Genomic DNA, 25,387 nt, shown 5'->3' with positions numbered 1-25,387 from the left:
GATTGTCCCAAAGGTGCTTTTTTCACGAGACAACTGGACTTTCTTATTTTTCTTTGAAGACATTTCGCTTCTCATCCAAGAGGCTTCTTCAGCTCTGGCTGGATGGTGGGGAATGGCAGGATTAATACTCCCTTGCAGACAGCTAGTCATTTGCATTCTTTTAGCAAGTTATTGAAGCCCCTGGGGGCTTATCTGTGTCATCAGGGTCACCTGAGTAGTGCAAATGGGTGTGAAGCCTTCTTAGAACTGTTGAAAGGACCATGTTGTAGACTGGAGATTGATGATATTGTATCCCTCCCCCCTCCGTTGAGACAGGGTTGTTCAATTTTGACGTACATGGCCTCTTTGACCCCTCTTTCAAACCAGCAGTTCTCTCTGGCCAAAATGTGGACTTTGCTGTCTTCGAAAGAGTGGTCTTTGTCTTTTAAATGCAGATGGACAGCTGAATCTTGTCCTTCTTTGTGCCATGCATTTATAAAATGATTGTTTTGTTGCCCCAATGTACAGATCTGCATGTACAATGCTGTGAGCCATGTGCAGATCTGTACATTGGGAAAACAAAACAACCACTTCATAAACACATGGCACAACATAGAACAAACAAAAGACAAAGGCCAAAAGCAGAATTTAAGACCTTCCTGGTCTTCAATGTAACAGGGACCTCCAGATTCAGTACCCAAACATCATTCTCTCTGAAATAACAATCTGCAGGCTAAGAGGACATGTACATTTGAGCCCTTTTGGATCAAGTGCCCTCAGTAAGGAATAGTATCCTGTGTGTAAGAGCACTGATGGAGCTGAAGGGTCAGAATGCTTCAATTTTTAATAACGGCATATAAACATGCAGGAATTTGTGTGTCCCATTTAAGAAACAATGGTTTTGCTCTATGCTTCCTAACTTCACTGGCACGTGCTCTGATATAAAATAAATAATAACAAACCTTTATTGTCAAAGTACAACATGTGTACATTGAGATTAGCTGAGCCTCCCCCCATGCTCTCTCCCCCCAGCACACAGTGACAACAAACCCTCCATCCTACCACACCATGTGAACCAACTACACCACACACCGGCCTCCCAAGTCAATTCTGCATAAGTTCACAGAGATTATGTCCCATTTAAAAGCCTAACAGCCCACGGATAAAAGCTATTTTTCAACCTCTTGGTACGGCTGGCTATAATTCACCACCAATAGACTATTCTACCAGCCATCGGACTTTCTCTCCTCCTGCGACCTACCCAGGACTGGATAGTGGTTTCCTGAGATCCTGGTCACTGTGAGAGGGTGACCATGTTTTCAGGAACCACTATTTCAGTTCTGTGGATTTAATATGCAGTTTGTTCCAGCCAACTCGTTCTTTGCTCTTATCTCTACCTTTTAATGGCTTACACCAGAAATGAGCTACTTACCCTGAGAACTTCCTCCCTCTCTCAGATGTGGCCTTCCAACCTGCGCCGCTGTTTCCTTAATGACGGGTCTTGGGACCCCGAGAGGTGGCATGGCGCTAAAAAGAGGCTTTTGGGTTTTCTTTTAAAAGTTTTTGAAGGGTTAGGGAGGGGGGAGGGTCAGGCCCGGCAGAATGAGAGGAAGATTCTACCAGACCTTCCTCAGTCTAGGTTGGCCAATGGCCGCGGCAATATGGGGGCCGGGGAGAATCTTGAAACCCAGGGGGATGGGGTAGGGATACCGATCCCCACAGTGATTGGGAATGGCGGCAGATGGATGAGCAGAGGGCCATATCGTAATTTGAGATCACGCCCCCGCTATTTTCGAGCTGTGGCACGCTCTGACGCTCTGGCTCTCACCTGCTGCTCAGACTGATCTATTTCAATGCCAGGTCTGTTGTGAATAAAGCTCCCCTCATCCATGATTTGATCAAGGAGGAAGACGCAGACCTGGCATGCATCACGGAAACTTAGTTTGGTCCGGAGGGAGGAGTCCCTCTGATTGATTTATGCCCTCCAGGTTTCCGTGTGCTGCATCAACCTCGGGCTCAGGGTAGGGGAGGTGGTGTGGCGGCTGTTATCAAAGAGACTCTCCATCCACGGGAGACCACTGCCCCTCAGATAGACGGATGTGAATCCCTCCTCTTAAGGTGGGGTCCTGGTGGTCAGTTGGGCCTACTGCTGGTATACCTCTCTCCAAGCAACGGCTCTACCCAGGCTACTTGATGCCCTCTCAGGACTGGCGGTTAAATTTCCCAGACTTATGGTTCTGGGAGATTTTAATCTGCCTTCCCTGGGCAGCACATCGGAGGTGGCCCGAGAGTTCATGGCTTCCATGATGGCCATGGACCTGACCCAAATTATTCAGGACCCAACTCATGAGGGGGGAAACACGCCTGATCTTATTTTTATCTCTGGGCAGTGGCTTAATGGGCTGGGTGGGGTTACTCCAACATCTCAACCCCTTTCATGGACAGACCATTATCTCCTGCAGTTGGGCCTCCGTCACATCACCCCCCACTGTCAGGAGGCGGAACCGACCAGATGGTTCCACCCCAGGCGCCTGATGGACCCAGATAGGTTCTAGACGGCGCTTGGATTGATTCCTACCTCCCTCTCCCACAGCCCGGTCGAGTCCTTAGTTAATGCCTGGCAACAGGCTGCTTCGGAGGCTCTCAACCGTGTTGTGCCTTTGCGGCCTCTGACCCGGCGCAGGTCCCGACTTGCTCCTTGGTTCTCCAAGGACCTGCGGGAGATGAAACGCCAGAGAAGGAGCCTAGAAAGCATTTGGAGAACCAGTCGGTCCGAGTCTGACCGAACACAGTTAAGATCCTTTTCTAGATCTTATCTTGTGGCAATGGAGGTGGCAAAGTGCGCTTACTTCACCACCCTCATTGCGTCCGCAGACAACCGCCCGGCCGCCCTGTTTAGAGTGGTCCGCTCCCTTTTAAATCAAGGGACAGGAGAGGACCCCTTATGAGGACGGGGCGAGGAATTTAGTAAATATCTGGTGGACAAAATTGCTCAGATTCGGGCTGGTCTGGACTCTGACTGGGCAGTATCTGACGAGAGGAAAACGATGAGTTTGGCCGAGAACACTTGGGAAGAGTTTGATCCTGTGACTCCGGATGAAGTGAACAGGATCATGGGGAAATTAAGTGCCGCCACGTGTTTGTTGGACCCGTGTCCCTCGTGGCTGGTCTATGCGTCTCGAGAGGTTACACGAGGCTGGCTCCTAGCAGTTATCAATGCCTCACTGAGTGAAGGGTACTTCCCTGCCGCCTTGAAAGAGGCGGTAGTAAGACCCCTCCTTAAGAAACCTGCATTGGATCCAGCTATTTTAAACAACTTCCATACTGTCTCCAACCTTCGCTTTCTTGCGAAAGTCGTTGAGAGCGTGGTGGCACGGCAGCTCCCTTTGGTCCTGGAGGAAACTGAGTATCTGGATCCATAGCAATCGGGTTTCAGGCCCGGGTATAGCACAGAGACGGCATTGGTCGCGCTGGTGAATGATCTCTGGCAGGCCCGAGATAGGGGTTACTCCTCTGTCCTGGTCCTATTAGATCTCTCAGCGGCTTTTGATACCATCAACCACGGTATCTTGCCTCTTCGTCTTGAGGGGTTGGGAGTGGGAGGCACCATTCTACAATGGTTCTCCTCCTACCTCTCGGGCCGTTCGCAGACGGTGTTGGCAGGGGGGCAGAAGTCAACCCCTAGGCCCCTTAGTTGTGGTGTGCCTCAGGGATCAGTGCTCTCGCCCCTCCTGTTCAGCATCTATATGAAGCCGCTGGGAGAGATCATCCGTGGCTTCGGGGTGAAATATCATCAATATGCTGATGATACCCAGCTATTCATCTCCACCCCGAACCAACCCAGTGATGCCCTCGATGTGATGTCCCGTTGCCTGGAAGCGGTACAGATTTGGATGGGAAAGAACAGGCTCCGGCTCAACCCGGCCAAGACTGAGTGGCTTTACGTACCGACATTTCGTTTAGTCCAAGAGGTTCCATCTTTGATTATAGGAGGAGAGATATTACCTCCCGTTGATAGAGCACACAACCTGGGCATCCTCCTGGATTCACGACTCAGTTTTGAAGATCATATTGGAGTCGTGGCTAGAGGGGCATTTGCCCAGATTCGCCTGGTACACCAGTTGCACCCCTTTCTGGACCGAGATGCCCTATGTACAGTCACCCACGCACTCGTTACCTCCCGTATAGACTACTGCAATGCTCTCTACATGGGGCTGCCCTTGAAGACCACCCGGAAGCTTCAACTGGTGCAGAGTGCAGCTGCACGGGTAGTGATGGGAGCACCCTGATACTCCCATATTACACCCCTCCTGCGTGAGCTGCATTGGCTACCGGTTGCCCTCCGGGTGAGATTTAAGGTGCTGGTACTTACCTTTAAAGCCCTACATGGCTTAGGCCCCGGATACTTGCAGGACCATCTGCTGCCGTGAACGAATTCCCATCGCCCAGTACGCTCACACAGAGAAGGCCTCCTCAGAGTACCGTCGGCTAGACCATGTCGGCTTGCAACCCCCAGGGGAAGAACCTTCTCTGTGGGAGCGCCAGCCCTGTGGAACCAGCTCCCCCCTGAGCTTCGGATGGCCCAAGATCTCCAGTCCTTTCGCCGTGGCCTCAAAACACTCCTTTTCCACCTGGCTGACCTGGACTGACAGGGATTTTAATTATGTTTACAATTTTAACTCTAATCTTTAATTTATTTCAATTTTAAATTTTAATTTACTGTACAGAGACCTTTAATTTTTGTTGTTGTTAGCCGCCCTGAGTCCCTCGGGAGATAGGGCGGGATATAAGTCCCATTAATAAATAAATAAATAAAAAATATTCCTATATCTCCTACCGGATGGTAAGAGAGTAAAGAGATACCGTCCAGGGTGTGAGTCATCTCTGAGAATCTTCCTCACTCTTCCAAGGCAACGAGCCCTGGCGATGTCATCCAGTGGCGTCAGGGAACAGCCCACAATGTCTTGTGCTGTGCTCACTACCCTCTGTAATACTTTCCTGTCCGCGGCTGTCAGACCAGCATACCAAACCACAATACCATACGAGAGGACGTTCTCTATAGTAGACCAGTAAAAGAGGGTCATTAGCCGTTGTTCTACCCTGTTCTTCCGCAAGATCCTAAGAAAGTGAAGCCTCTGTTGGGCCTTTCTAGCCACCTGGGTTGTGTTAACTTTCCAGGTCAGATCTTCACAGAGGTAGACTCCCAGAAATTTAAAGGAGGAAACTCTCTCCACACAGTGCTCCCCGATGTAAAGTGGGGCAGGTTCCTCCTTTTTTCTCCAGAAGTCTAACACCATCTCTTTCGTCTTGCCAATGTTTAGGTGCAAGTTGTTGTTACTACACCATATGGATAGTTTTTGTACCTCTGCCCTATATGACTTTGCAAAAGTAAAATCTGAATGTAAAAACTGCACTGTCCAAACGTCACGCTCCAATTTTGTATTTTGCTTAAGTTCGTTTCCCTTTTTTAATTTGTTTGTTGCAATGGGGCAAGGAGAGTCCCATTTCTTGTGAAGCAATTTAAGTCACTTCCTCAGCTCAAAAGGTGCTTTAAATAATTTTTACATGATTTCTACAAAGTACTTCCAGCAATTGGTCTGTTACAGATTTAAATATTCTTAGTGGCCACATTAAGCCATGATTGTTTTTATTTTATAGCAGGCCAGAGTGAGCAATGAGTTAATATTTTTCGAGTCTTCTCTTTTGCCTCCATAAGCACAGAGAATTGTTACCATTGACCCCCTCAGAAATGCAATAGCTCTAGTAAGTAAGCCCTAGAAGGATCTATGAAACCAATTAAAGAAAAACAGGCAATGCAACTCTTGCCCAAGAGAGTATACTGAGCAGCTTTAACTTCCTTTAATCTTAGTTGTGCTATGCCTTTCCTAATTTGTACAGCCATGAACAATTCATTTTCACTGCAATGCTATTTTATTTTACATCAGGTCATCAGAAAAAGGGAGAGCATCAATAATTTACATGCTATAAAGTGCATAATGAAAAGATTCTTGCAAGCTCACTTATTTTTATACCAGCTGAAGGGCACTGCCTGCTGAAATATGTGAATGCAGTGCCTATATACATGTCCTCCAGCATAACCGTCCTGTAAACACCTAAATATGCATGTCTGTTGTTGTAAAGGAAGAGTTAACAATAGTCAAGAACATGGAAGTTGAAAAGAAAATTTGGGAGAGTTAAGAGTAGAAGCCTATAGGACCAACATAAAGGACTAAGACTATGCACAGTTCTTTGAAGGGATGTTTCACTTTAACAGAGATCAGCAAAGCAGCTATAAGCTCCACTAGTTAACCAGACTAGGAAATCAACTCCACAGGAAGATTAAAACAATTTTATTGAGACTGACTATTATAACAGATTCTTGTAAATCTGATTGTGTTGTCTTCCAATAGTAGAACCAGGCCCGAGTTGCTTCTGAATGTTTCTGCAGCCCATTTGCCTAACAATACCTGCATATTTCCATCAAGGTCATCTTGATCATCTTCTTTATGCTCTGCAACACCCCTTTGAAATATTCTCTGAAGCAGTTTTAATCAGTGGAACAGTCACTTTGATTCACTAGGCAACAGTGCCTTCATTCGCAAGGCATATCAGCCAAAGAGAGCAGATCAGCTCTGCCTCAACTGTTCATCAAGGTGGACCAATGTACCTCTGCAAACATCCATGTCACAATCTACTGTACAAGGGATTTTGCTACCTGAGGTAAGGCAACAAATAATCTTTTGATCTCCCAAAATATCTATTAATAGCCAAGACCTAGATATTCAGGATTAGTTGTTTTTTATTTCTTAAAGTTTGGGGGGGGGAATTCAAGCCCATCCCTTGAGGGCAAAAGTAAAACAATGAATTGAAGACTTCAATTTTATATATAGCTTTTTAGAATTCCATGATTATCTTAAACCAGTTCTTTGGAAAGGTAACCCTACTCTGCCTAATGGTAGACTCAGCCCTGCTAAACACACAATAATCTAGAACAATTCTAAGTTCCCATGTTAAAGCAAGCTTCATTGGACTCATTTAATGCAAGCTAATGCAGCCTTCCTGAACTGGCTCTACTGCCAGTGACTTCATTGACATACCCAGGGCTTTTTTTCTCATAGAACGCTCAGAACGGAGTTCCGGCACCTTTTTTGGATGGAACCTTGTAGGGTAGGCAAGGCAGGTTGTATGACATGTGTGAGCACATTTTTCTTTTACAAAAAAAAGCACTGGACATACCCAAATGGTTTTCTTGGGAACAATACAGTACAGAAGTGGTTTGTCATGTTATCTTTCAGGATTTAAAAAAAATAAATAAATTCCCAGAGTAGCCTATAGCCCCAGGATTTTCTGTGCACTTTCATCTATTGCTGCTTAGATATTCAGGTTTAGCTAGTATCAGCTACACGTTGAATCAATGCAAGAATCAAAATACAATTATATATTAATTTGCATGTCTCCATATTTTTAAAAATGGTTCTCCAATTTAATTATCTAACAAAAAACTATATACAAAAGTGCACACAATCCACATGTAAATATATTATGGAGAAAGACTTGCAAAAATATGTCTAACAAGAACATACATCGAAAATGTTTACATATATGTTTGTAAAGAATATTAAAATTATCAATTGATGAAGTGGATAAAATTAATTACAGTTAAAAAGTATGACACTACACAAAACCAAAATCAAGTTTTAGCCATAGTTTTCATTTATTTACATTCATTCATTCATTCATTCCCCAATTTTTTGGCTTAAGAAAAAAAAATGACCTTGATCCTGAACATGCCAGATATACCAAATGTTCACTTTATATGGGGTAAATGACAAATATAAGGCAATGTTGGTGGGTTGTAGAGCCTATGCCTCTGTCCTGCAGAGGCCATTCTTCTGCACGAATGAATCCACCAGTATCATCTATTACATATCATTCTCCTCAACCCACACCATCCTGGTTTGTTCCTGGAAGATGTGGGCTCGTACCACCTTTACCAGGTCCTCTGAACTGCTCCAGGATTGAGGATCTACCCATATCCACGAACAGGGCAAGGTATGGAGAACCCATTCATCTCTTTGACATTTCTTCAGCACCTCAGATTCTCGCTGCCCCAGCTTCCCTAATAGGCTCCTAGAAAGAACACAGAAGAGAAATGCAGTATTAATCATATACCTTTTCAGAGACCTATGACATATTTGTTGATGGAGGCTTAGCAAAGCATATTTTAAGTCTAATGTTCTAATCCCAAGAATGGATGGTGTGATGGAATGTCCAATACATCCCAGAAAAATAAAGGAGAAAACAGCTTTTAAAGAAGAGATGCCTTAGGCCAGGAGAAGTGGGAAGCAGGAAAAGGACATTCAGAACAACTCCACCTTAATTACACTAGTTAACAGTTGAAGGGGAGAATTGTTTTGACAGGCTTTCAGGATTACATTGCATTACTCTAATAGCAATAAAAAATCTTTCCAGAAATCCTAGTAATTCTTGTTTCCTAAGTTTGCAATCCTTGCACCGCTTAACAGATGGGCCACCATACAAATTCTTTGGTTGCTGTTACAGCCAATCATTATATTAGTGCAGTATTACAAATTACAATAATCTTGTTATTCAACAATAATAGTTGAGAGCAGACAGAAGCTTTGACAAGTCAAGTACTGAAAAATCCAGTGTGTATATTTTTTACTATTAATGAAACCAGATCTTTCATAATATATTTGGGGAGGTGCTTGGCTAAATAGAATATATGCCCCCATGCAAGAGTATTTAACTTTTGGGAAAGTGCTAGTTAATGTTGCCAATACTAAGCAAGATCGATCAGTAGTCTAATTTAAAATAAAAATAATTTTTATTTCTTATGTACTTTTTTAACATAGAGATTAAAACATTTCCACATCATTGATATACAGAAAGAATTACAGGGAGAACTGGCAACAGGGGAGGGATATTCATATAAAGTCAATATTAATTCATTCAGATCTCTAGCTAAGCCAACTGTTTCTTAGTGCTGTTTAATGAAATTGTAAATAGATCATAGCAAATGCATATTGTTGAGGTGGCAATTTCTGGACAAAACAGGCAAGTGAAGTCATATACTATCCAAGGAAATTTAGTTACTCTTACTCATTGATTAGATTCATTCTTCATGCTTAACTTATCAATTGCTTAACCACAATTTCTTGATTAAGCTACATTTCTGGATTTACACTCATTAAATCAAAACCTCCAAGTGAAGTGTTTTTGTAGGCATTTTGTGCTGAACAGAGAAATCAGAATGTCTTTCCTTGTCAGAAATATTTGGTTCACAGCTGTTCGTATCCACCTTCCTGCCATCACAACACACATTGAAAATTCAACCTGTTGGCAGTAAGCTGCCTGAACATCTGAAAGTCTGTTGCTTGGTGAATCAGTCTAAACACTGTTTGTACATTTTCATACATTTCATGCATATTATACTCTTTTCATTCATGCATAAAATGCCATAATGCCATTTGCTATTTAAAGGACCTTTCCACATTAGTCCATGAAATTGAAGGTTTACTATATTACAGATTGTAAATGCCAGAGTCAATCCCTTTCAATCAGAATAGAGAAGGGTCTTCTAGTTCAGCCGCCTGCTCAAGCAGGAGACCCTATACCATTTCAGACAAGTGACTGTCCAGTCTCTTAAAAACCTCCAGTGATAAAGCACTCAAAATTTCCAATGGCAAGCTGTTAATTGTCCTATTAGAAGGTTTCTCCTTAATTCCAGGTTGCTTCTCTCCTTGATTAGTTGCCATCCACTGTTTCTTGTCCTGCCCACTCTGGTGCTTTGGAAAATAAACTGACCCCCTCCTCTTTGTGGCATCCTCTCAAATACTGGAATACTGCTATCATGTCATCCCTAGTCCTTCTTTTCTCTAGACTAGCCAAACCTAAATCCTGCAACCGTTTTTCATATGTTTTAATCTCCAGGCCTTTAATCATCTTAGTTCTCTTCTTTTGTACTTTTTCCAAAGTCTCAACATCTTTTTTTCTAACGTGGTGACCAAAACTGGATGCAGTATTCCAGATGTGGCCTAAGGCTTTATAAAGCGGTACTAATACTTCATGTGATTTTAATTCTATGACTCTATTTATACAACCAAAGATTGTATTAGCTTTTTTTGGCTGCTGCCGTACACCGCTGGCTCATATTTAAATGATTAGCCACTAGGACTCCAAGGTCCCCTTCATAGTTACTGCTTTTGAACCAGGTTTTGTCTAATCTGTACTTGTACCTTTGGTTTTTCTTGCCTAAGTGTAAAACCTTGCTTTTCTCCACATTAATTTCATATTGTTGGTTAGGGCTCATTGTTCAAGTCTGTCAAGATCTTTTTGGATCCTGAGCTTGTCTTCTGGGGTGTCGGCTATTCGTGCCAACTTAGTGTCATCTGCAAATGTGATGAGATCACCTTCTATTCCCTCATCTAAGTCGTGTATGAAGATATTGAAGAGTACTGGGTCTAAGACGGAACCTTGTGGTACCCCACTGCTTACTTCCCCCCATGTAGATGTAGTACCATTGAAGACGACTCGTTGAATATGGTTTGTCAGCCAGTTACAAATTCATCTGGTGATGATGTTGTCTATCCCACATTTTTCTAGCTTACCAACAAGTAGATTTTGGTCTACTTTGTCGAATGCCTTGCTGAAGTCTAAGTATACTATGTCCACAGCATTTCACTAATTTAGTCACTTTATCAAAGAATGAAATAAGATTGGTTTGGCATTATCTGTTTTTAACAAAACTATGCTGGCTTTTATTTTTATTTGTTTCTAGGTGTTCACAGATCTGTTTTTTGTTATTATCTTTGACTTTTCTTGCAAGTCTTTGTTCATTCTGAGCCTTTGCTTTCCTGACTTCATCTTTGCAGTTTCAGGCAATCTGCTAATACTGTGCCTTAGTTATGTGTCCCTCTTTCCATTTTTTTGTACCTGTCTTTCAGTTTATCAGAGAGATTTTTGTAAAACCAAGCTGGTTTCTTCTTGGATTTTTTGCTTTTCTTTTTCAGTGGTATTGTGCTGGACTAGGCTTTTGTGATCATATTTTTCAGAGTTTCTCATACTTCTTGAGTTGTTTTCCTTTTAGGATTTTCATCCATGGAAATTTTTCTTAAATGATTTTGTTAAAATCAGCTCTTTTAAAGTTTAAGACACTGGCTGGATTATATTATATTGCTTGTATTTGTATTATATAGAATTCCAATATGACGTGGTCACTCTCGCCCAAAGTTCTGGCAAATTCAACTCCCTCTATCACTTCTTCTCTACTAGTAAGTCTATGATATGTAGTCAGGTCAGTAGTATTTTTTTTGTTCCCTTTAATTGTGTCCAGTTCTTGGAGACTGCCTTGACTGCTCTGCAGTTTACTTGGTTTTTCAGAAGTGGTTTGCCATTGCTTCCTTCCTAGGGCTAAGACTAGGTGACAGATCTAGAACTTATCTTCTGCTGATTCCTAGTCTGATGCCCTAACCAGTACTTCACTGAATATCCTGAGAACTGATTCTTTTCTGATAACTTCCAAATGTACTGGCTGCAGAACATGGAAGATCTCTTTGAATACACAGAGTTGAAAACTAGCATGGTATCAGTGTGCTATATTTTTAATTCATCATATTCATTGAGAACTTGGTGGAGCAGTGGGCTAATGCCTCCTTAAGTAACACCAGCTGCCTACAATTAGTGCAGGTTCGCATCCCACCAGGCTCAAGGTTGACTCAGCCTTCCATCCTTCCGAGGTAGGTAAAATGAGGACCCAGATTGTTGGGGGCAATTAAGCTGACTTTGTAATAATGCCACTTGGGGTGTGTGTGAAAGCCCTAATAAGCAGGCATATACATAGAATGAAGGCTACTGCTAAGCTTGTAAGCCGCCCTGAGTCTTCGGAGAAATGGAATTAAAATTTAAAATGGAATTAAAATTTAAAAAAAAACTTCTTTATATTCAACCAATACAACAACCATCAAATAAGTCCTATAAATTAGTCAAGATTTGGGGGGGAGAGAGAATATTGATCTAAAACTAATACTTTGATGATGTACAACATTTTAATTGATATTTGGAGGTAATCAGAAATGGGTATTATTTATTTATTTATGTGGTAGAATGAATTTGGCATGCAGATTTTTTCCCCCTAGATCCATCTAATATTCAGCCTTTGTTCCAAGATCTTCTTAATGGATCTTAGGGTATTAGTAAAAACAAAGTAGCTCCTCTAAGATTAAATTCTGCCCATTCATCCTATGACTCTTGTTTGATAGCAGTTTCTCTTCCAATCCGTATGTCTTCCTTATATTTGGGGAGACAGTAGTTCTTTCCACCCACATTCCAGTTCTGAGAAGGGCTTTTATTCATACCTGATTCCTTTGATCTTTTTTTCAGTGACTTTAACATAGATAATGATGGGGTATATTTCACTTTTAATTAGGTCCTTTACCAGCTGGACCTCCAGCTCCAGCAGACAGTGTTGGTTCTGTGAAGAAATCCAACAGGTTTAGTGATTCAGATGGAAAAGAAATAACCTATTTCTGATTAGTTATACTAAATCAAATCCCATAGTATGAAACCTTATTGCTTTTCCAATAGTAATTCTATTAAAAGATGGAGTTTACAACCAACTGACAGGGAAGAAGAAAGAACTGAAGGGCAGAGCCAGTTGATATAATAGACACATTATTGTCTATTATATGTCTACATTGGATTCAGACTCTTTCAGGGACAAAGTGTCTTCTGAGTTATCTGAAGACTAAATATTCCCACAGATATATATATGTCCCATGAGCTCGGAAAAGGTCAGAGAATGTAAGAAAAAAATTAACAAGATGAAATTATGATCTGAACAGTGCTGGTTCTCACACACAAATCAGTAACCAGGCACAACTTAATAGGAATTCACTGAACTTCTGCAAAGTGGTTGTCCACATTCTTATGCTTTTTATTTAATTCCATGTATCAGCCACTCAACAGGATTTTAAACAGGATAAATGTTCTCAATTGTCATCCAGAAGGCTGGGATAGCTTCATTCTAATAAATTTTGCTGGCTCTCAGAACCATAAGATCCCTGCCACAAATAGTTACCAATCCTTTTATTTGTTATCTTCATTCAATGTTATTGACTGAATGCTGTAAGGTTGTCCAAGACTCGACCACATTTCTCTCCTATTCACACAGGAAAAAAATCATCTTGTTTTTCTCTATTCTGAGAAGCTTATACTAATCTTCCTTAACTGGCATCCTTCTGGCTGGTGGATTATGTGAACTGTCATCAGATCTGAAAAGCATACTTTGAGAAGGCTGCTTTATACCTTCCGTTGTCTATTTCGCTGATCTTGCATTTTTAATCTACCAGACAAGGGCCTATGGGCCATCAGTCTCTTCATTACATTAAATTTGCAACATAGACATTATGCCTCCAGCTCTACAGATTTTTTAATAGCACTTAGCACAAGCAGTATTATAGCAAAAAGTGGCCCATTTGTTGGATTTATGTAGTTCCCACACTAAAGCAAGCCCATAGAAGCCTGTGGTCCAAATGCTGCACTGGTTCTAATGCACAAAGGCATGGGTGCGGGGGAAGTCATTATCTCTCAAATCAACCTACCTCACAGGTTTGTTGTTCTGGATGGGAGGTGTGTACATTACCTTGGGTTCCATAACAAAGGGTGGGTATACATCTAACAAATAAATGGAGCTGGGCTCCATTTTCTTACCTTTTTAACAGCTTCCTGGATCATGTGGATCATCCCACAGTCCCTCTGACTCTGAGAGAGCCTCTCAGCATTAACAACATTCTTGGAAGAAGCACAGAATCCTCTTTGTTCTGCAAGGTTATCTATGAAAGGAGGCAACAACAAAAGATGGATAGTAAAACATATGGAGGGGGAAAAGAGCTAAGAAGCATGTGCTGAATGCCACAAAAAAGCTTCCAAGTTATAAGTTAAGACAGTCAGCCTCAACCCTCCTATGCATCTTTAATCAGAATAAACCCCACTGAATTTAATGGTATTTATTTTCCATTAAGTATTCAGAGGATTAAAACCTAATCCTGCAGTCTGGAGTGGAGTCTGTCGAACACTAGGACTAAGTAAGGATAAAAAAGATGGGTTTAGCCCAAAGACATTTTATTGTCTTGAAACAAAAGGCAAAATGGCATCTTCGCACACAAGGTCAAATGGACACACATTAAAATATACAATGCAGATGACGGGATAATATCCCATCATGCAACACAGAAAGCATTCCTCTAAGAAAACGGGGATTCAGAAGAAATAGTGAAGGGAGTGGCATTGTTACTATTACCTTTCCTGTGACTGCAAAGAAATAAACTGCAGATTATTATTCAGTACTTTACTTTTTCTCTCAAAGAATACTCCCTTTATTCTCCCACATTGTGATCAGGGAAAGAAAAAAGTTTGTGTTGAGAGTGACAGCAAAAAAGATCGCAGAAGTAGAAGAAAGCTCTTAGAAAGACCAGAATTAATAGAACAAAGTAGCCTAGAAAAAGAATTTCTACTACATTGTAATTTCCAATAGTTTTTGTAAGAAGATCTACGAAGAGAAAGCCATTTTTTTCAAGACCTATCCAGTGATCCTGCTCTCAGAAGGAGTTTCCTATGTGTCCTATTGTACACACAGTCTGAATATTATCTAAATTGTTCCCTGATGGATTTCAACCTGCCATGCAAATAATGGTAGCATTAGCAGATGAAGCTCTCAGGACAGAACATTTTTTGCTGCAATCTTGCAGGGCATTCAGATGGGCTGGTTTGGGTTTTATTTTCTGTAGATGAATGCAGTATCTCAGAATTCAATTTTTCTGTCCCAGATTAACTTTTTTTTCCACTGTGGAAACAGCAAACACGGGCTGAAAAACAAGAGGCCTCCTTTGAAGGTTTGTTCTGCTTCTCTTCAAGATGCAGAATGGGGGGACTCTCTCAGAAAGAAAGAAACTGCTTACGTGCTTCCTGATAAGAAAGGAAGGTTACGCATAGCCCTTGACTTACAACAGTTTGCTTAGTGACTGTTCCAAGTTACAGCAGCACTTAAAACAGTGACTTATGCCTGTTTTTCACACTTATGACCATTGCAGCAACCCCATGGTCACATGATCAAAAATCAGATGCTTGGCAGCTGACTCATATTTATGATGGTTGCAGGGTCCCGGGGTCACTTTTTGCAGCCTTCTGACAAGCAAAGTCAATGGGCAAGCCAGGTTCACTTAACAAATGTGTTATTATATTCAGAACAAATATGGGACTAAAAAGTTTCATCTAGCTTATGAATGAATTATAGAATGATATTATTAATATTAGTATGTTTTTATGGTATTTTTATTAGTTTTTATTATATTTTATTATTATATTTATTATTAGTATTGTTTAATAATATGGATATTATCTTGTTTTAAGTTTTTATTATTATTATGTTTACTTTTATCTTGTTTGTGTTCATGTTAAAGGGGAGTTAAAGTGCATTAGGAACTTGGTTACATATATAGTTGGTTAATGTTATTTAGATTTTGATTGTTATTTTTGTAACCCTGTATTCAGTTCTGGGAAGTGGGGAGGGGGAGAGGGGTGGTTTGGGGGTGGGTTTGTATTGTAACTTTTATAAAACTTTTTTTTTTATTGAAAAGTTTTAAAATACAGTTTTCCTTTAAAAAACCCCCCTTCCCCCTCCCTACTACCCCCCCTACCTCCCCCCAACCTCCCTCCCTCCCCCTCTCCCTCCCCCCCTCCCCCCCGACTTCCCAGAGCTAAATACAAGGTATATATATATAAAAAGGCAATCATAAACAACCATATACTAACAACTATAAATTCTAAAATCCATCACTCTCTAGCTTATATAGGATAAGACACACCTTAACAATATTAAATATATATAAAAAACTAAAAGAAAAAAAAAAGAAAAAAAAACCCGAAAGAAGACTTATTCGAATGCTACATAAAACTTCTTAACCCTATACTTGTTCTGGATAAACTCAATCCATTTTCTCCATTCCATACTATAACGTTCTTGCGAATGATCTTTCAAATAGGCCGAAATCTTCGCCATCTCTGCCAGGTCGGAAACCTTTAAAGTCCACTCTTCTACGGTCGGCAGTTCCTCTTTCTTCCAATATTGGCCTATCAAAAGTCTTGCTGCCGTAATTAAGTTCAACATCAGCTTGGTGTCCACAACTGTAACGTCTGCAATTATTCCCAACAAAAAAAGTTGCGGACAAAACTTTATCCTCTGTTTAAAAATCTTCTGCATATTCCACCAGACTTTTATCCAAAAAGCCTTAACCTTCTTACATGTCCACCATATGTGAAAATATGTTGCATCTTCATCACCACACCTCCAACATTTAGGCTGATAATTCGGATACATACTTGCAAGCTTTTTAGGATCTAAATGCCATCTATAAAACATTTTGTAGAAGTTCTCTCTTAGATTTTGAGCTTGGGTAAATTTTACATTCCTCACCCAAATCTTTTCCCACGTGTCCATTGTAATAACTTCCTGGATGTTTTGGGCCCATTTTATCATACAATCCTTTACAAGCTCTGTTTCCGAGTCAATCTCTATCAATGCAAGATATATCCGTTTAATATGTGCTGGTCCCTGATTTCTAATCTGCTTTATCAAATTTTCATCAGTCATTGTAAATCCATTTTTCTGGTCTTCTTTCCACCTGGCCCGTAATTGAATATATTGAAACCAAGTTTGAACAACCTTCTCTTCTCGCAAGAGGCTATATGATTTCAAACACCAAACATTCCTTTCCAGGCTTAAAATTTCCTTGTACGTAGTCACATCATGTTTGAAACCAGCATGTATATTTTCTATTGCGTGTTTTGGAATTGCCCACAATGGTATCTTGCTGCTTAACTTATGTCTATACTTCTTCCAAACTCTCAGCAATGCCTGTCTTAAAATATGCATCCTAAACACAGTATCTACCTTCTTATCATACAACAAATATGCATGCCAGCCAAACAACAAATCATGGCCCTCAAGATTTAATAACCTCAGTTGCGTCAAGTTAATCCAATCGCTTATTCCTACTAATGCAGCAGCTTCATAATATAATTTAAAATTAGGCAATTTAAGGCCACCTCTCTCACGAGTATCCTGCATAATCTTAAGTTTAACTCGTGGCTTTTTCCCTGCCCACACAAATTTATTGATACCACGCTGCCATTCCTCCAAGTTAGAGTCTTTCTTAAGAATCGGTATCATTTGAAATAAAAATAAAAATTTGGGCAGGACATTCATTTTCACTGCTGCAATCCGTCCCAACAAAGACAATTGCAATTTTTGCCAACTCTCCAATTCTTTTTGAATTTTCCCCCATAGTTTTTCATAATTATTTTTATATAGCTTTATATTAGAGGGCGACAAAATCACCCCCAGATATTTAACCCTTTTAACAATCTCAAATCCAGTTAATCCTTCTAAGAAAACCTTCTGTGAAACTGTCATATTTCTAGCCAAAATTTTAGTTTTCTGTGTATTTACTTTAAATCCAGAAACCTTCCCATATTGTGTTATTATCTCCATCAGGTCCACAACAGAGTTCTCTGGCTGGGTCACTGTAACAACCAGATCATCTGCAAATGCTCTCAATCTATAGTCCTGATCTCCAACTTGTATCCCCTTAATTTTTTCCGAGTTCCGAATCTTAACCAATAATATCTCTAATGTTAACACAAATAACAAGGGCGATAACGGACACCCTTGCCTTGTGCCCTTCTCAATATTACATGCTGCTGTCAGGCTATTGTTAACTATGATTCGGGCAGTTTGTTTTTGATATAATGCCCTAATCGGCTGTAAAAAATTTTCCCCAAGATCCATTTTATCTAAAACTTTCAACAAAAATTGCCAATTCAATTGATCAAAAGCCTTTTCAGCATCTAAAAAGATTAGCGCTGCAGAGATCTGGTTGTGCCTTTCCAAAAACTCTAACACATCAACTATATGTCTCACATTATTTTTCATTTGCCTACCACTAATAAACCCCGTTTGATCCCCATGAATCACCTGTTGCAGAACCCTCATCAGTCTATTAGCCAAAACCTTAGCAAATATCTTATAATCTGTATTTAAAAGCGATATCGGTCTGTAATTTTTAACTTGAGTAGCATCCTGGTCTTCCTTCGGAATCAAAGAGATAAAAGCTGTCTTCCAAGACGGTGGCACCTTTCCCCCCCTCTGAATTGTCTGAAACAGTTCCTTTAACGGCTTTATCATCTCAAATTGTAAATTTTTATAAAAGGCCGCAGTCAAGCCATCCGTGCCTGGCGCCTTATCGACCTTCAATTCCTTAATTGCTGTAAGAATTTCTTCTTCTGTAATCAGTTGATTAATCCCCTCTTTTTGTGCTTGCGTAAGAACCGGGATGCTAGCATTCTCCAAGTATTTATCAATATCTTTTACATTAATTTCCTCTTTAGTATATAATTTCGAATAAAAATCCACAAAAGCATCCTTAATAAGATTCTGTTGAAACACAACCCTTCCTTTATACTCAATCTTGTCTATATTAGAGGCCCTTTGTTTTTTCCTCAGTCTATAGGCTAACCATCTGCCTGGTTTATTAGCGTTGCAAAAAGTATTGTGCCTAGCAAACCGCAGATTGGTTGCCACTTGATCTGCCATTAATTTATCAAATTGTCCTCTTAACAGTCTAATAGCCTCCTTAATCTTCACATCCTCTGAATTCAAAATCAAAGCCTTTTCTTTTTCCTTTATTTCATTCTCCAGTTCTTTCCTTCTAGTTTCCACTGCACGTCTATGTCTATTATTCATATATATCAACACTCCTCTCATATAGGCCTTGCTAGCATCCCAAACCATGTCCATAGAGGTACCCTTATTCATATTAATCTCAAAAAAATCCTTCATCCGCTGTTTACATTCTTCCACATTTCTCTGATTTCTAAACAAATTCTCATTTACGCGCCACGAGCGCCTGTCTCTTTTCTCCTTATCAATCTCCAACCAAACTGGACTGTGGTCAGAGATAGTTCTTGCACATATCTTCACCTTTTTAGTTCTCAAAAAAAAATCATTAGTCAACAAAATAAAATCAATCCTCGAAAAAGATTGGTGTCTGTCAGAATAAAAAGTATAATCCTTCTCCTGCAAGTGTCTCTCACGCCAGATATCTCGCAATTCCAGGTCATCCTTCATTTCAAAAAAAGATTTAGGCAGTCTAGCATGACTTGGAATGCGCTTAAAAGCTCCAGCCTTATCCAACTGTACATCCAGAACACCATTCCAGTCTCCCATAAAAATAAAAGATTTATAATCCAACTGGGTAAGCTTTGTGTGGAGTAAGCTAAAAAAATCAGCTTGTTGTTGGTTAGGTGCATATAATCCAACTAGAAGCGTCTTTTTACCTTCTAACAACAGCTCAATCATGACATATCTTCCATGCTTATCTGCTTCAATTAAGTCTGCTGTTAAGGCACTTTTAACATAAACAACCACTCCATTTTTCTTATTCTCTGCAGAGGCAACAAAATGCGTACCCAGTCTCGAGTTCAGTAAATGCTTTTGATCCAAAACTCTAATATGCGTTTCTTGCAAACATATAACATCTATCTTAAATTGTTTTAAATATTGAAAAACTTTCTTCCTCTTCTGCGGTGAATTTAGTCCATTAACATTCCAGGTTAGAAATTTAGTTGCCATGCATATCCTCCAAAAGCTCTTGGACCACAGCTTTGATAGGACTAACTTCTTTAGGCCGTGCTCCTCCCACAGCTTGACTATATGTACGTTGTGAAGAATCTGAAGACTTTTGCTGATCTTGTTCTTTTATTTTCTTTGCTCGTTTTAAAGCAGCACGCGTTACTCTTTGCTCTCTAGGATCATCCAAAGAAGTTGTAGCTTGATCTCCTCCAACACCACTTTCCTCTGTTTCATCCTCTTGATGTTCTCCTTCTCCAGATCCCTTTCCAGCTTCCAGAAGTGTTAATGGGGTTGCTTTTAAGACATTGTTGTAGAAATCACGCGCTTGCTTCACAGTAATCAGCCGATACCTTTTACCTTCATGCATCACCATCAGCCCCTCTGGAATCTCCCATCTGAACCTTATATCTCTTTGCTTAAGCTCATGCACAAGAAATGTATAGTCCTTCCTTCCCCTTAAAATCCTTGGAGGAATTTCTTTTAAAACCAAGACTTCTTGTTCAGCAATCACCACCTTAGCATCATAGGCAGCTTGTATAACTTGATCTCTGATCTCTCTTTTTGCAAAATAAACCACCACATCTCTAGGCAACTTTCTCTGTCTGGCAATCCATGAATTCACCCGGAACACTTTATCCATAGCTGCTCTTATTTCAGATGCTGGCTGGTTTAATACCACTTCAAGAGCCTCAGAGATCAGCTGCTTTAAATCTTCTTTAATATCCTCTTTTAAACCTCTGATTCTGACAGCAAACTGCATCTGGTAATATTGGGCTAAGCTTAACTCCTTTTCCACTTTATCTCTTGCATTTTCATTCTCCTGTGCTTTTACTTCTAATATAGCATTCCTTTGAGCCAGATCATCCATTTTTTCATCTAATTCTTCCACACATTCCGCCACTTTATGCACTGAAGACAAAATGTCTACCTTCATCACGCTGAACTTCTGTTCCATCCTCTCTTCCATTCTCTCCTCCAATTTCTCCAATTTCTCCTCCATCTGCGCAAATTTATCACCCATTGATTGATTAATTGATTCCAAAAGTTTATCCAGAGCATCTCGTAAATCCTTCGATGTCAGCGCTTCAGGAGGGTGCAACGCCTGTAATGATGATTGTTGCACCGGCGAGGATCCACCACTCCGAAGAGTTTTAGGGGGAGGTTTCGCCGCCATCTTTTAGTCCTCAATTATGACGCACTTTCACTTAAAGTTTAAAAAGTCCAACAAGCTCGAGAGTATAGTAAAATAAACCTCTTCACCTTTGTCTCTTGTACCGCTCTGCCTGCTCCTTTAAATCATAGTCCTTTCTTCAGGCAGGGATGGTTCGCAGACGCCTGGCTCTGCTCCAAGAAGTTCGGAGCAGAGACGCCGGCCAGCTGGGAGCAACCCAGGCTTCGGGGGAGTTCGATCCTTCAGCCGCCCAAGCTCCAAGCTCAGGCAGCCCCGGAGAACTCTACCCCTACCTGGGGCCTCACCCCCTCCTCTTCTCCCGAGGAGGGGGCTTCAATTTCGCCCGAACAGCTGATCGGCGCTGTTTCGGGCGAAAAAACAAACAGCTGAGCCGCGGGCAGCCCGGGAAGGCTGTCTTCGGCGCCGCACCGCCACCGGAAGTCACTTTTATAAAACTTTTTAATAAAAAAAAAAGTGTGTTATTAACTTAACAATTGCAGTGATTCAGCTGTTGCCAGAAAGGTCGTAAAATGGGGCAAAACTCACTTAACAAATGTCTCACTTAGCAACAGAAATTTTGGGGTCAATTGTGGTCTTAAGTTGAGGACTACCTGCATTCAGCTTAGGTTCACACTCTGAAATGCCTCTGAGTTAGACATCCTGAGCTAGGACCAGTGCTTTTTTTTGTAAAAGAAAAAGGTGCCGGAACTCACACATGTCATACAACCCGCCTTGTCTAACCTACAAGGTTCCATTCAAACAAGATGCCGGAACTCCGTTCTGAGCGTTCTATGAGAAAAAAAAGCCCTGGCTAGGACATTCAATATGTTAGCTTACCCGCTGGGCTAAAGCAGAAATCCTGACTTGAGGAAGGGAGGTCCAGAAGGTTCCTCAGGAGCAGAGGGGCTAAGCATCCAGGGGAAAGCATAACAGGGCGACGGGTCTGAACCATTACAGGGTGAACCAGACTGTATGGTTTTTCAACTCCAGCTGTATGTAGAAAGCAATGAATAATGGGAGAGACTTGGCTGGTTTTGTATATGCAAGTTTAGCAAGAAAAGAACCGTGAGAGGTACCATATAAGGAGGATTCCTAGGTTTCTAGTACAAGTAGTCCTTGACTTACAACTATTTGTTTAGTGACAATTCAAAGTTACAAAGCACTGAAAATAGTGGTTTTCACACTTATGGCTGTTGCAGCATTCCCATGGTCAGGTGATAAAAATTCAGATGCTTGGTAGCTGGCATGTATTTATGAGAGTTGCACTGCCTAGGGATCCTGTAATCACCACTTGTAACCATCTCAGCTGGCTTCTGACAAGCAAGGTTAATGGGGGGAATCCAGATTCGCTTAATGACTACATGATTCACAACTGCAATGATTTGCTTAACAACTGTGGCAAAAACAAAAAGGTTTGTAAAATGGGGCAAAACTCACTTAACAACTGCTTTGCTTACCAATGGAAATTTTGGGCTCAATTATGGTTGTAAGTCGAGGACTACCTCTAGTTGTATATCGTATTTGCAAAGAAGGGGTACAGCTGTTTGGCTCATGTATTACATAAATCACTACTGTCTAATCGCTACAAATTAAATCGGCCATGTTCTGAGATTAAAAACAAATAAGCACCAAGCTGTTCTACATGCATGAAGGAGTGTGTCATACCATGAAGCAAACATCTGCACTTTGGTAACCTCTAGATATATTGAAGTACACATCTATCATGCCCAAGGAGCAGGTTCAAGAGTAACAAGATTGTCAGAACAGTATATTTGGAAGACACCAGATTTGAGAAGCCTCTAAATATGTGCATGCATATAAAGACAATGTAAATTGTTGCTCTGAGGAGGAGTGTGTTGCAGGAAAGATCCTAAGCTCTCAATTACATACTGTATAGTAATATATGTTTCCATTATTATCTCCACATGCATGAACACTCACAGACAAAGATACTATACACACTGGATTAAGCCACATATTCTTATTTTGGATCTTCTTCTCCCCAGTCATTTCTGATAGTCATTAGGAGAAAGAATTCTTCATCAACTGAGCTATAATGGCTCTGAAAACACTTCCCAGGAAGATTCACCTGCCACCTAATCCAATGTCTTTCTGGTGCCTGCTGATTTTGCTTTCTATTACACCTTTAACTTATTTTAGTGCGTTTCATACAGTGCATTATTTATATGCTGATTTTAGAAGACTCCCTGGTTTTACATTTATTTGTATATGTTAATTATTTACCAAGCTTTGAATATTTTATTGTAAGCTGTCCTGACAGCATGATTCAAAGGAAGGCTAAGAATCTTAATAAAGCATCAATTTCTAATTTCTTATGAACGTGCAAAGGTATAATGTCCCAACATACAGAGTATACCTCCTGGTAGGAAGAACTGTTCCTCAGAAGCTACTAATCTAAAATGGAAATATAGCATTAAGCTTTTTCCATCCAGTGCTTTTTTTGTAAAAGAAAAAGGTGCCGGAACTCACACATGTCATACAACCCGCCTTGTCTACTCTACAAGGTTCCATCTAAAAAAAGGTGTCGGAACTCCGTTCTGAGCGTTCTATGACAAAAAAAGGCCTATATGTGGACCGAGACATAAGAGAAATAACAATTCACCTGGGCAAGAGTCCAGCCAAGGGTTCTCATCCTGTTTCTTGAGTTTCACCAGGCGAAGCTGCTTCAAAGTCCGTTTCTTTAGCTATAAAGACCAAAGGAAAGGAAGAAGAAAGGGAAAAGAAGAAACACAAGGAAGGCATTATTCAGATGCTGGCAAAAAATACACCTATATTTATTATTGGAAGCAAAATTTTCAAGATTGTTGAGATGCAGCTCATTAAGAAAGGTAGAACATATCACTAGTTTATGACAGAAGAATCTAAAGAAAAAAATGTAAATCTCTAAGGGAGATGGGCAGTTAAGAAATACAAAATATTGAATGGAAGATAAACATATCAGGACAATCATGGGGAATTGGAATAATAGGAAGATGATCTAATGAATATAAATGGGCTAGCCCTTCCAAAAAATAGCAACTAAATGGTCTCTCTTATTTCAAATAATATATATAATAATAGAAGGAGATCTATTTGATGTAAAAGCACTAACATAGAAGGCTAGTTGGCAAAGGAAGAAAGTCAGAATGAGGCTGAAGAAAATTGGGGGTTTGATTTATTAGAGGGGATTTCATATTACTAATTACAGGATTAAAGGGAGAAGTTGAAATAAGGGGAATTTTGGTCATTAAATTTAAAATATTTGGAAATTAGTTGAAAATAAGGATTCTATTTGTTTAATATTTAAAAATTAGACCCAAAAGAAAAAAATATGAATATGTTTGATTTATTGATTAACCCAGACAATATATATAATGGTTTTGATTTATTAAAGGGGATACTGTATTATTAATTAGATGATTTAATATGGTGGGAAATAGATAACTTTTAGGATATAGAAAAAGACTATACTCAAATAGATAAGATGTGTATTATGAATATTAGATTCTGTTATGAATTGAGATAAGGGAAACTTTGGTTACCTAAAACCTGGAAATTATAAATATCAAATGTTAAATTTGAATATTGGTGGAAAACTAAAAATTGGGAAAAATCAATAACAGGACATTGATTTGTCTATAAAAATTGAATGTAAACGTAATTAAGATATGCATAAGCTAAAATGTATTGATAAATATAATAATGATGTTTTTACTTAGTTGATATATTAAGAACTGTTCTAGCTTACATATGAGATAGTAGATATTAAGGGAAAAAGACAGGAAATATTTGATGTTGTAACTTGAGATTTATACTAAAGATTTTTATATGTTATTGAACTATTGATTAACCCAGCCACCACATTGCTTTTTAAATATCTAAATGTAAAGTTAGAAAATTAATAAAATATTAAAATAGAAATACAAAATAGAAATAAATAAAATAGAAAAAATGAATTTCTTTTCAACTCCAGAAAGAAAATACACCATAGAAATAGATATTGTACAGGGATCTTACCCTCTTGATAAAATATTTTTACTTTACCAATGTGGTAGGAAATCAGCTATCCAGTTCCTTACTCCTCAATTTTAGTATTTAACACAGATAACTAATTCTAAAAAGACCCATGGTGAAATAGTGGTCAGAATGCAGTATCACACGCTAATTGTGCTGACAGCCAGCAGTTCGATTCTCACCAGCTCAAGGTTGACTCAGCCTTCCAGCTTTCCGAGGCCAGTGAAATGCGGACCCAGTTTGTTGGGGGCAATATGCTGACTCTGTAACTGCTTAGAGGGGGCTGTAAAGCATTGTGAAGCGGTATATAAATCTAAGTGCTATTGCTATTGCTAATTGGCCCTTCCACCAGGCTGATTATGAAAATGAGTTTATTTCTTTAGGATAAAGACAAAGGTACAGTTTTGACTGAGATTTCATTTGTTATGATGTAATAGATAACATGCAGGACTTAAAAGTAAAGAAAATGGGTTCAAATCACCCACAATTAAATAGTTTCTTGGATGAGCTTGTGC

At 40.0% G+C, this 25,387-nt stretch overlaps 1 protein-coding gene across 2 annotated transcripts in view; it reads right to left on the bottom strand.

Moving 5' to 3' along the window:
* Positions 1-7,684: 7,684 nt before the first annotated feature.
* Positions 7,685-25,387, bottom strand: part of CARD10 (caspase recruitment domain family member 10) — a 59,572-nt gene continuing 41,869 nt past the window's right edge. For both annotated transcript variants that reach the window (XM_083365524.1, XM_083365523.1), the window contains exons 19-23: positions 23,482-23,563; positions 21,696-21,848; positions 13,711-13,832; positions 12,357-12,472; positions 7,685-8,109 (exon numbers count right to left, since the gene is read on the bottom strand). In XM_083365524.1, coding sequence (XP_083221650.1) covers positions 7,902-8,109; positions 12,357-12,472; positions 13,711-13,832; positions 21,696-21,848; positions 23,482-23,563 — 681 coding nt within the window. In that variant the 3' untranslated portion in view covers positions 7,685-7,901. The remainder of the gene's footprint in view (positions 8,110-12,356; positions 12,473-13,710; positions 13,833-21,695; positions 21,849-23,481; positions 23,564-25,387) is intronic.

The sequence above is a fragment of the Vipera ursinii genome, assembly GCF_947247035.1.
Source record: "Vipera ursinii genome assembly, chromosome: 6".
In the NCBI taxonomy this organism is placed as follows: Eukaryota; Metazoa; Chordata; class Lepidosauria; order Squamata; family Viperidae; genus Vipera; species Vipera ursinii.
The sequence above is the reverse complement of the archived record's forward strand: the minus strand, read 5'-3'. Positions and strand labels throughout refer to the sequence as shown.